Here is an 11,320-nt window from a genome sequence, read left to right as displayed (position 1 = left end):
CCTGGGGTGTCGTCATCAGCCTTTATTTCACAGACAGCCGACTGGGCAGAGCACCTGCCCTGAGCCCCCAACACACCCGACCTGGGCCTCATCGGCCTCATTGCCCTCATCTGGGCTGCCAGAGATCAACCACCTGCCCCGCAACCGCTCAGAGTCTTTAGGGACCCAGAATGCCACATCCCCACGTCCTGGGGTGTGCCGTCTGTCCAGGTTCCTTTGGAGAGCACACCTATCCTGCCCCGTGGTTGGAGGGGAATGCGGAGGACCCGGTGCTAGACAGCAGTCCCACCTTTCCACCTTCCGTTGCAGGTGCTGCCCAGGTGATGTGGTTTGAGAAGCTGTACGCCGGCCTGCAGTGTGTGGAGAAGTACCTCATCTACCCTGCTGTGGTGCTCAACGCCCTCACAGTGGACGCCCACACGGTCGTCAGCCACCCGGACAAGTTCTGTCTCTAGTGAGGACCGCCAGCCCCCTGCCATCCCACTGTCTACATCTCCGTGTGACACAGGGGGAAACTGAGGCCCAGAGAGGGAAGGACACCTGCCTCAGTTGCCCAGCAAGCTTAAGTAGGCCCCCAGCTCCTGACACCCTTTCCGGTGAAGCAGCTCCCTCTTCAAGAGCAGATGTGTCTCTCCAGTGTGTCTGAAGGGGGTGACCTCTTTAGAGAGCAGAGATGAAGAGGCACCGGCCCAGAAGAGCAGGGGCCTGCCCAGCAGAGCCCAGGCCAGGGCCAGCAAGGGATGGGCACCCACACCCACCGTGCCGAGTCTCCGCCCAGTGCCTAACGCCCACCCCTCGCCCACAGCTGCCGGGCGCTGCTGATGACCGTGGCTGGGCTGAAGCTGCTGCGCTCAGCTTTCTGCTGCCCACCCCAGCAGTACCTGACCCTGGCCTTCACTGTCCTGCTGTTCCACTTCGACTACCCGCGCCTCTCCCAGGGCTTCCTGCTCGACTACTTCCTCATGTCCCTGCTCTGCAGCAAGGTGAGACTGTGCAGCAAGACTCCAGGCTGTGCAGCGGGAGCAGGCCTCTCGTGCCTCGGTGCGGGAGCCCTTCCCCAGCCCACGCTAGCCACACTGGGGGCCTTCGCCGCGGCTCCTGGCGGGGCCGCGAGCATGCTGAGGTTGAAAGTGGGTAAGTGATTTGCCTCAGGTCTCCTGGAGCATTGGTGGTCAGCTGGGATTTGAAAAGGACCGTTCCCCGGCTCTGTGCTGGAGTCTGCAGTGGTGCCTGCAGGGCGACCCCAGCGCAGGCCTGAGCTTTCAGCTCACTCATGTGGGCGTTCTAGTCTGGTTTCTGGCCTGGCCCAGGATGGTGGCGATCCAGACTGTGTCCCCCTCTGAGGGCAGGGCCTGTGACTGGCTCTTAACTCTTGGTACCACAGTTGAGGCCCAGCCTCATCGCTGAGAGTGGCGTGGCCTGAGCAAGTCTGCTCTACCTTCTCGAATCTCAGTTTTCCCATCTGAGAAATGGGACAGCAGTAGGGGGCTCCCGGAGTGGTTCTACGAATTAAATGGCTAACGCCCCCTTGGTTGCTTTGTCTGGAGCTGCTGATGGTATCAGGGGCTTTGAGGCAGGTCCAGAGTGTAAGAGCTGGGAGTGATCTTGAGCTTGACTCCCATGTAGGCAGCAAGTGGCGTAGCCCCAAGGCTCTGAGTGGGTACTTGGTGGACCCCCCCTCTCTGTGAGTGATCTGCGTATCTTTTACCTTCCCCCCTTCCAACCCTGCAGCTGTGGGACCTGCTGTACAAGCTGCGTTTTGTGCTGACCTACATCGCGCCCTGGCAGATCACGTGGGGCTCGGCTTTCCACGCTTTTGCCCAGCCATTCGCCGTGCCACGTACCCAGCCTGCCGCCTGCTGCCTGGGCGCGGGTGTGCAGGGAGGACCGTGGCCTGGATGGGGCTGGGGGCCGCCAGGCGGGTTGGCATGGGGTTGGGGGGCTAGTGAGGGAGGCCGGGGAGGGTCCTGCGTGCCTGCCACCTCCTTGACTCGTGCCCAGACTCGGCCATGCTGTTCGTTCAGGCCCTGCTCTCCGCGCTCTTCTCCACGCCGCTCAACCCCCTGCTGGGTAGCGCCGTCTTCATCATGTCCTACGCGCGGCCCCTCAAATTCTGGGAGCGCGACTACAAGTGAGTCTCGTGGGCCACAGAAGCGAGTGCCGGGGGCGTCCCTGAGAGGGACTTGACAGAGGAGCGGGCTGGCTGCACCGGGGGGCAGGTTGCTGGGAGACGGGAAGGAGTTTGGAGCCCAGGCTGGGTGGGGTGCCGTGGGCTTCGGCGAGGTGGCTGACCCAAACGAGGCAAAACTCGAGCCAGGCCGAGGCCTTGGGCTCACACCCTGCTTCCTGGCTGTGTGGTCCCGGGTGAGTCCCCTCATGTCCCTGAGCCTCAGCCTCCCCCTCTGTCACGGGGCTGTCGTGGCGTCTGCCTCGGGGTGCAGGGGTGCGGGTTCGGGGGGGAGGTGCTTGGGGCTGGCGGCAGCAGTCGTTAGCCCTGGGCAGCGTCGCCCTCTCGGCCACCCGTGGTGTCGCTCTCTCTGAACAGCACTAAACGTGTGGATCATTCCAACACCCGCCTGGTCACGCAGCTGGACCGGAACCCTGGTGTGTACCCGCCATCGGGGGCTTTCGGGCGGGGCCTTCCTGGAGGGAGCCTTGCTCACGTGTCACGGTGTCCATCTGTCCGTCCATTCTGGGTTCCAGGAGCTGATGACAACAACCTCAACTCGATCTTCTACGAGCACTTGACTCGCTCGCTGCAGCACACGCTGTGTGGGGACCTGGTGCTGGGCCGCTGGGGCAACTACGGCCCCGGCGACTGCTTTGTTCTGGCCTCCGACTACCTCAACGCCCTGGTGCACCTCATCGAGGTGGGCAACGGCCTCGTCACCTTCCAGCTGCGTGGCCTCGAGTTCCGGGGTGAGTCGCGGGGCCGAGTTTGACAGCGTGTCGGGGCTGGACTCTAGCCCTGCTCTGCTCCGGTTTGCTGGGGCCCTTGAGCAAGGGGCTCTCCCCGCTGGGCCTGGGTTTCCTAGTCCGAGCAATGAGGTGGCAGGCTCTCTCAGGCCCAGCCCCGTCCCTGCCCTGACTGCGGCAGGTCTGTAGCGACCAGGCTGCTCTGATGAAAGCTCGGACCTGGAGCTTCCGCTGGCCTGCTCTGCGGTCTCAGGCCAGGACCAGGTGGGGGGCCACACGTAAGCCCTGGTGAGTGAGCCGGCTCCTTGCCCTCAGGAAGCTGTGCCTGGAAGATGCCAGCTTCAGAGGGGCTCACAGATGCACAGGGGCTCTAGGCACAGCTCGGGAGCAACACGAGCCTGAGCTTCAGTCTTTGCGTCTATAGATGAGGGACCGGACCCTGTCCCCTCCCCCCAACGCTCAACGCCCCAGTTCCACCCATCGCGGCCACTGGGAGTCAGGAGGAGAAAGGGGCTTGTTTGTTAACCGGTTCACTTAATAATGGTTACTTGCGTCGCATCTCGGGGAGGTGCCTGGGCACTGTCTGGGGAGGAGGTAGGCCGGGGTGTCCCTGTGGCCCCCTGACTGGAGCCCCCCCTTCCCCGCAGGTACGTACTGCCAGCAGCGTGAGGTGGAGGCCATCACAGAGGGCGTGGAGGAGGATGAGGGCTGCTGCTGCTGCGAGCCTGGCCACCTGCCGAGGGTCCTGTCCTTCAATGCCGCCTTCGGGCAGCGCTGGCTGGCCTGGGAAGTGACGGCCAGCAAGTACGTGCTGGAGGGCTACAGCATCAGCGACAACAACGCTGCCTCCATGCTGCAGGTCTTCGACCTCCGCAAGATCCTCATCACCTACTACGTCAGGGTACGGGGGCAGGTGGCTGGGGGGCAGGGGTCCCCGCCGGTGACTGCCCACTGGCCAGGAGCATCCCGAAGGCCATCTTCTGGATCCCTGGGGGAAGCAGAGGCCTCAGAGAGTTTAATCAGCCTCCAAAGTGTCAGTGTGGGACAGCGGGCCTCAGAGGCCCATGTGACTCTCTGACGGTGGGGAGCCCGGGGCGGCGGGCCCCCTGTCACCCTCCTCCAGGAGGCTCACGTGGGGCGGTGAGTCCTGGGGGCCGGTCGCAGCACGTGCACAGATCCTCTCTCTGGGAGGGGCATTGCTGATGCCAGCCTTCAAGACCACCAGCCCCGCCCCCCGCCCCCCCAGTACAGAGTGACGATAACAGGAGCAGCGGTGCCGGGAACGACAGTCGTAGGAGCAGCCGCCAAGCAGCGGTGCTCACTGAGGGCTGGGCTCTGCCAGGCACCTCTCCTGGGCTGCGTGGAGCCCGCCACACCCTCCAGGAGAGGTCCCGCTGCCTCAGGTGCGGACAGCGACTTGCCTGAGGCTCTAGAATCAGGAGAAAGTGCCAGAGCTAGGCTTAGCCCAGGCCTGGTCCTCGCTGTCTCAGCCTGGGCACGCCAAGCCAGGCCTGGTCCTCGCTGTCTCAGCCTGGGCACGCCAAGCCAGGCCTGAGGGTCTCGAGGCCTATGGTGATGTGGCAGGGGGTTGGTGAGGCACGGTGTGAGGTCCGAAGGCAGCCGTGGATTGGGTTCTGGGAAGCTTAAAGTATCGCCTTCTTTGCTGTGCCTGTCAACCCCCTTGAGAAATGGGGATTCTCGCAGTTCTGTGAGGTGGCAGGGATGATGAGGGCGCTACAGGAGTGGGGTGAGTAGGGGCTCATAGGTTCCCTCACGCTCTCTTAGCATCTTCCCTGGGGCTTGTCGTGGGCCCAGACGGGGTGGCCTGTTGGAGTCCAGGTGAGCCTGCCCACCTGAGGTTCTCTCTAGGGCAGTCCTGTGCATCCCCTAGCTGTCCTTCACTGCCAGTGGGCACCCCATCTGTGTCGCTTGTCAGAGAAACTGCACTTTCTCTGCTGTGGATGTTTCCACCTGTCCACTCCTAGGGAAGGGCTTGTGAGCCTGCCCCATACTTATCGTCACCAAGAAAGAGGCTGTGGTCCAGAAAAAGGCATTCCCAGCCGCAGGTCACCCAGGGGTTACGGTCCTGTCCACCTTCCTCTCCCCGTCTCCTGAGAGGTGCTCCTGCCCAGGTCTCCCCACTTCCTCCCTCTCGGCCAGTGTAGGCTTCTCGTGGCGGTGCAGCAGACCCCAGCCAGGCCCCCGGCTAGCAGGCTGAGATGAGCGCCGCCCCTGTCCAGCTTCTTGAGGGGAAGCCGACTTGCCGCAGCTGCCTCAAAGGCTGGGCAGAATCACGGCCGTGTGGAGGCGCCTGGAGGACCCAGGGAAGGCTCTGCCCAGGATGGAGTGTGGGCTGAAGTTTGGAAGGATGAATGGGGGCTGCTGAGGCGGGGCCTGGGGGGAGGCAGGTGTGCAGGGCAGCCCCACGGGCCTGGGGCAGTTCAGGGATGTGTCCCATCCAGCCCTGGGCTTGGCAGACCAGGCGGAGCCTTCCTGTGCAGATTCAGCCCCCCTTGGCGCCTCCTACCTTGTCCTTCGTGGAAGTCACTGAGTGCAGTTGCGTGAGAGATTCAGTGCAACTCCCGTGGCCACGGAGACACTGGCAGCCAAGCCTTGGGGTACTCTTAGCATTTCCAAGCCCAGGCACATTCATTCTGCTGTTTGAGTCTTTTTTTTTTTTTTTTGCGGTACGCGGGCCTCTCACTGCTGTGGCCTCTCCCGTTGCGGAGCACAGGCTCCGGACGCGCAGGCTCAGCGGCCATGGCTCACGGGCCCAGCCGCTCCGCGGCATGTGGGATCTTCCCGGACCGGGGCACGAACCCGTGTCCCCTGCATCGGCAGGCGGACTCCCAACTGCTGCGCCACCAGGGAAGCCCCTGTTTGATTCTTTTAGTAACTCTTGGAAGAGGCAAGGTCAGTGTAACAGGTCCCTTTCACAGTTGAGAAAACTGAGGCTCACAGACCCATCCTTGCAGTTAGGTGGGATGAAGGCAGAAAAGGTGCCGCAGTCGTGATGCTTATGAGGATTCAGTGAGCTGCCCCACGTGAGACACGGAGCAGAGCCACTGAGCTGCCAGCAAATGCTTGCAGGCGGGCGCTGTTACTCCTGAGAACCACCCTCAGGGCTGGGCCCCAGGATTGCTGGTTCCGTAGAACACCACGTGGTTGTGCAAGTGAATGGAGCACTTCTGTGTGCCAGGCCAGCTCCTCCCCCAGTCCCCAAAGTTTTTTTTTCTGGTTCTTCTTGGGGGCTGCGGAGATGCCCTCTGAGCAAGAAGGTCCGTCTGGAGCCAGTCTGCCTGGAGCCCAAGCTGCCCCACAGCCCTCCTGCCCCCATTCACCCCGTTAGGCTCCTGGTGCCCCTTCCTCTTGGTAAGGGGGCCACCCAGCCTTCCCCAGACTGCCCACTCACCTGCCACAGCCGAGGCAATGCTGGGGCCAGGCTCCCAGCTACCAGGCAAGCTGCTGTATGCCGGGAACCGAACTGGTGAGGCTCCACCTATAGCCATGGCCTCCAGGTGTCCCCACCATCACCACCCAGGGAGCTATCTGAGGCCCTTGGCTCTTCCTGGCTTGTACTGTGGCCGTTTTGCCCAGGCTCTTAGCCTTTCCATGTCCTACCAGAGCCACCCTGCTGGACTCCCGTACTGCCTAGGTGCCCTCTGTTCATGGCCAGCTGCGCCAGCCTCCCCAGCTCTGGACTTCCCACCCTTTCCCCAGACAGAAGCCCATCCCGTTGGCTCCATCCCAGGGCAGCACACAGAATCCCAGTAACCTCACTGGCTGCCAGCTGCCGGCCTCACACTGCCCATCCATGCTGGCTGTGTCAGCTGCCTACTTCCAAGAGCTCCTCTGCATTTGCCCAAACCCCTGCTTAGAAGCCAGCAGAATCTCTTAAAGGGTCCAGGAGCCCCGGACTTTGGGCACAGATGCTGTGCCTCTGGCTTTTTTCTGAGGGGAAGCCCTGTGGCCGTCACACTTAAGCTGCCTCAAGGGGCCCAAGACCTAGGGGCACTTAGGCCCCACTGGCCTGCAGGCAGCCCCACGACCTTAGGCTGACCTTCCGGGGCCTCTGAGGTCTGGATGCCACAGCATCGTGGTATTGTGGTGCTGGCCAGCTCACCCTGCCCTGCTGTGTAATTGCGGGCAAGTCTGTCGTCTGTCTGGGCCTCAGTTCCCCTTACAAACAGGGCAGGAGGGAAGGGCAAGCGTCCGAGCACTTGCCACAGTGCACCACCCTCCAGGGGATGCTCCGTGAGGAGGACTGCTTCCTGTCAGCTTTCCCCTTCCCCCTCCCTGGCCGAGAGAAGGGCAGCAGACTTGCCTGTGGGTCTTCAGGGAGCTGAGATGGGACACAGGATGGGCGTCCCGGGAAGCTGACTTCAGCTCAGTCTAAGGGAGAAACCTCTTTTTTTTTTTGGCCACTCCGCATGCCTTCTGGGGTCCTGATTCCCTGACCCGAGATCGAACCCCTGGCTTTGGCAGCGAAAGCATGGAGCCCTAATCACTGAACCGCCAGGGAATTCCCGCGGAGAAGCCTCTTCACCCTGACGTTGTCTCCTTCAGTGGCCGGGGCAAGGGCGCTCCCCCAGGCACTGACCCCAGCCCTCTCCTCCCAGAGCATCATCTACTATGTGAGCCGCTCGCCAAAGCTGGACGCCTGGCTGAGCCACGAGGGCATCGCGACAGCCCTGCGTCCTGTGCGGGCACCTGGCTATGCTGACTCAGACCCCACCTTCTCACTGAGCGTGGATGAGGACTACGACCTTCGCCTCTCTGGCCTCTCGCTGCCCTCCTTCTGCGCCGTGCACCTGGAGTGGATCCAGTACTGCGCTTCTCGGCGCGGCCAGGTCCGGCCACCGCTACCCTGGGGCTGCCTTCTCCCCTCGGCCTCTCCCCTCCCCGTGCAGGTTCTTCTCACCCTCAGCCTCCCTTGGCCTGGGCCCCAGCCCCCACCCCAGGTTCCCTGTCCCAGGTCTGAGCTGGGCTCTGGGGACGGGGGTCCTTGTGCCGCAGCCTGTGGACCAGGATTGGAACTCGCCGCTGGTCACGCTGTGTTTTGGCCTGTGTGTGCTGGGCCGCCGGGCCCTGGGGACAGCTTCGCACAGCATGTCGGCCAGGTGAGTGCCCGCAAGTCCAGCCGGGCCTGTCGCTCTCCCCTCCTCTACCTCCATGAAGAGCTCTGGGCCTCTGGCCTCAGCCCCCAGGGGCCGCATCAGTCCTTCCTTCAGTGGCTCTTTTATCCATGGTGACTTCGCCTGCTCCTCACCGCCCTGTGAGGGACATGGGCAGAGGTTGACCTCGTCAAGATGGCGAAACCAAGGCCCAGCATAAAGAGCCGACTCCGCTCTGACCACTGCACATAGAGGCAGAGCTCAGGAAGCCAGGAGCCCCCTGTGCATTCACCTCCCCCCCTCCTCTTCCCCAGCCTGGAGCCCTTCCTCTACGGCCTGCACGCCCTGTTTAAGGGGGACTTCCGTATCACCTCCCCGCGCGACGAGTGGGTCTTTGCCGACATGGACCTGCTTCACCGCGTGGTGGCACCTGGGGTTCGCATGGCCCTCAAGCTTCACCAGGTAGGGAGAGGTGTGCCCAGGCAGGGTGGGGCGAGGTCTCTGCCCAGGCCAGGGGCCACCGGCCTCAGCCCTCCGTCCTCCCCGCAGGACCACTTCACGTCCCCAGATGAGTATGAGGAGCCGGCCGCTCTGTATGATGCCATCGCAGCCAACGAGGAGCGGCTGGTCATCTCACACGAAGGCGACCCGGCCTGGCGCAGCGCCATCCTCAGCAACACGCCCTCGCTCTTGGCGCTGCGGCACGTCTTGGACGACGCCTCCGACGAGTACAAGATCATCATGCTCAACCGGCGCCACCTCAGCTTCCGTGTCATCAAGGTGGGGACGGCCGCTCGCCCGACCCGGCCCCCTTCCTGGCGCGGCCTCCTGACCCCCGCGTGTGGCCTCCGCAGGTGAACCGCGAGTGCGTGCGCGGCCTGTGGGCTGGGCAGCAGCAGGAGCTGGTGTTCCTGCGCAACCGCAACCCCGAGCGAGGCAGCATCCAGAACGCCAAGCAGGCGCTCCGCAACATGATCAACTCCTCCTGCGACCAGCCGCTGGGCTACCCCATCTACGTGTCGCCCCTCACCACCTCGCTGGCCGGCAGCCACCCCCAGCTGCGGGCATTGTGGGGCGGCCCCATCAGCCTGGGCGCCATCGCCCGCTGGCTTCTGCGCAGCTGGGAGAGGTGAGCTCCGACCCCCCGCCTCTAGCCCGCAAGGCCGGGGTCACGGGGCAGGAAGCCGGGGCTCGGAGAGAGGAAGCGGCTCTCTCTGGGGTCTGACTGAGGAAGTGCTGGAGCCAGGATTGAGCCCCGAGAGCTGACCCCTTCCCCGAGCTGACCCCTTCCCCGAGCTGACCCAACCGCACACCCCGCCCCCTCAGCCAGAGCTGAATGTGGCCTTTAGCCTGAAGCACCGTTGATGATGCTTCCCTTTTTTTTTTTTTAAGGTTTATTTATTTATTTTATTTGTCTTTGGCTGTGTCGGGTCTTAGTTGTGGCACGTGCGATCTTCGTTGAGGAATGCGGGATCTTTTGTTGCAGCGTGTGGACTTCTCTCTAGTTGTGGCGAGCGGGTTTTTCTTCTCTAGTTGTGACGCGCAGGCTCCGGGGCCCATGGGCTCTGTAGTTTGCGGCACTCGGGCTCTAGTTGAGGCGCGCGAGCTCAGTAGTTGTGGCACATGGGCTTAGTCGCCCTGCGGCATGTGGGATCTTAGTTCCCTGACCAGGGATCGAACCCGTGTCCCCTGCGTTGTAAGGTGGAATCTTTACTACTGGACCATCAGGGGAGTCCCCGATAAGCCCTCCCTTAAAAGCCCTGTAGGGACTTCCCTGGTGGTTCGGTGGTTAAGACTCTGTGCTTCCGCTGCAGGCGGTGCGGGTTCGATCCCTGGTCAGGGAATTAAGATCCCACGTGCCACGCAGTACGGCCTTAAGGGGAAAAAAAAAAAAGCCCTGTGAAGCAGATGGCAAAAACCTTTTAGAAATAGGACTCTGGGTTCTGATATGGTAGGTGACCTGTCTTGGGTTGGGGACTTGTGCTTGTGAGGTCTTTGTATCTCCCACCCCCTACCAACCTCTTGTCTGCCTCCCATCCCCCAGGCTCCATAAGGGCTGTGGTGCCGGCTGCAACAGCGGCGGGAACGTGGATGACTCGGACTGTGGTGGAGGCGGAGGCTTGACCTCCCTCAGCAATAACCCCCCCTTGGCACACCCCACACCTGAGAACACAGCAGGTGAGCAGGCAGGGCCGCGCTGAACCACTGAGTGGAGAGGGCAGCCTAGCCGACTGAAGTCTCTGCCCTCTTATCTGTCTCCCACAGGCGGTGGTGACCAGCCCCTCCCACCAGGCCCTGCCTGGGGCCCGAGGCCCTCCCTGAGTGGCTCTGGTGATGGGCGCCCCCCTCCTCTGCTGCAGTGGCCACCCCCTCGGCTCCCTGGACCATCCCCCGCTTCTCCTGCCCCCACTGAGGGTCCCAGGCCCTCAAGGCCCCCTGGCCCTGGCCTCCTTAGTTCTGAGGGTCCCAGTGGGAAGTGGAGCCTGGGGGGTCGGAAGGGGCTAGGGGGATCCGAGGGGGAGCCAGCCTCAGGGAGCCCTAAAGGAAGCACCCCCAAATCTCAGGTACGGTTCTTATGGGAAGGTCGGGTCCTGGGCAGCTCAGGTCTGCTCTCCTACCAACCTATCTCCCCTCCCTCAGGTGCCCCTAGACCTCAGCCTCAGCCCGGACATCAGCACCGATGCCTCGCCCCCCAGAGCAGTGCAGGATATTCCGTGCTTGGACAGCAGTGCTCCTGAGAGTGGCACGCCCACTGGGGCCCTGGGCGACTGGCCTGCCCCTGCTGAAGAGCGTGAGAGCCCAGCTGCCCAGCCCCTGCTGGAGCATCAGTACTGAGTGGCCTGGTGCCCTCTGGGTCCCAGCCCAGGATTCAGAAACTTGGACCCCCAGCCTTTGGCCCTTTCTGCTGGACCACAGAACTGAGTGGCTTTGGCTCCCACATGTGAACCCTGACCTCTGGCTACCTTAGCCAGAGCACCAGAACTGAGTATCCCAGACCTCTGACCTTGGCCCCTGATCTCTCATCCTAATTCAGGGCCTGGGCTCCCCAAACTGAGGCAGGCAGCCTCCCAGCTGGGCCCTAAGAGCCAAACCCATGGGCTGGTCCTGCTTCAAGCCCATGGCCAGGACTGACTTGGCCCCTCGGCCTGCACTGCCTGCTGGGGTAGCCCCTTGGCCTTGGACTTGGGGCTGAAATGTGGGGAGGGGGGTTTCTTTTTCTTTTTTTTCTTTTTCTTTTTTTTTTTCGTGCTTCGGAGACACCAGAATTAATAACACTATTTTTGATTTTG

The 11,320-nt window shown here is 62.8% G+C and overlaps 1 protein-coding gene across 6 annotated transcripts in view; it reads left to right on the top strand.

The window, feature by feature from the left end:
- The window catches only part of PCNX3 (pecanex 3), a 22,211-nt gene extending 10,891 nt beyond the window's left edge, over nt 1-11,320 (top strand). For 5 of the 6 annotated variants that reach the window (XM_060302927.1, XM_060302925.2, XM_060302924.1 and 2 more), the window contains 15 exons: nt 310-454; nt 806-983; nt 1,732-1,840; nt 2,002-2,131; nt 2,546-2,604; nt 2,704-2,919; nt 3,564-3,817; nt 7,536-7,766; nt 7,933-8,036; nt 8,345-8,492; nt 8,580-8,810; nt 8,885-9,159; nt 10,075-10,208; nt 10,296-10,594; nt 10,671-11,320. In XM_060302927.1, coding sequence (XP_060158910.1) covers nt 310-454; nt 806-983; nt 1,732-1,840; nt 2,002-2,131; nt 2,546-2,604; nt 2,704-2,919; nt 3,564-3,817; nt 7,536-7,766; nt 7,933-8,036; nt 8,345-8,492; nt 8,580-8,810; nt 8,885-9,159; nt 10,075-10,208; nt 10,296-10,594; nt 10,671-10,865 — 2,708 coding nt within the window. In that variant the 3' untranslated portion in view covers nt 10,866-11,320. The remainder of the gene's footprint in view (nt 1-309; nt 455-805; nt 984-1,731; nt 1,841-2,001; nt 2,132-2,545; nt 2,605-2,703; nt 2,920-3,563; nt 3,818-7,535; nt 7,767-7,932; nt 8,037-8,344; nt 8,493-8,579; nt 8,811-8,884; nt 9,160-10,074; nt 10,209-10,295; nt 10,595-10,670) is intronic. The other variant, XM_060302926.1, reaches the window with a different exon arrangement.

Source organism: Globicephala melas, chromosome 8 (genome assembly GCF_963455315.2).
Source record: "Globicephala melas chromosome 8, mGloMel1.2, whole genome shotgun sequence".
Taxonomy (NCBI): Eukaryota; Metazoa; Chordata; class Mammalia; order Artiodactyla; family Delphinidae; genus Globicephala; species Globicephala melas.
This window is presented reverse-complemented; position numbering and strand designations above follow the sequence as displayed.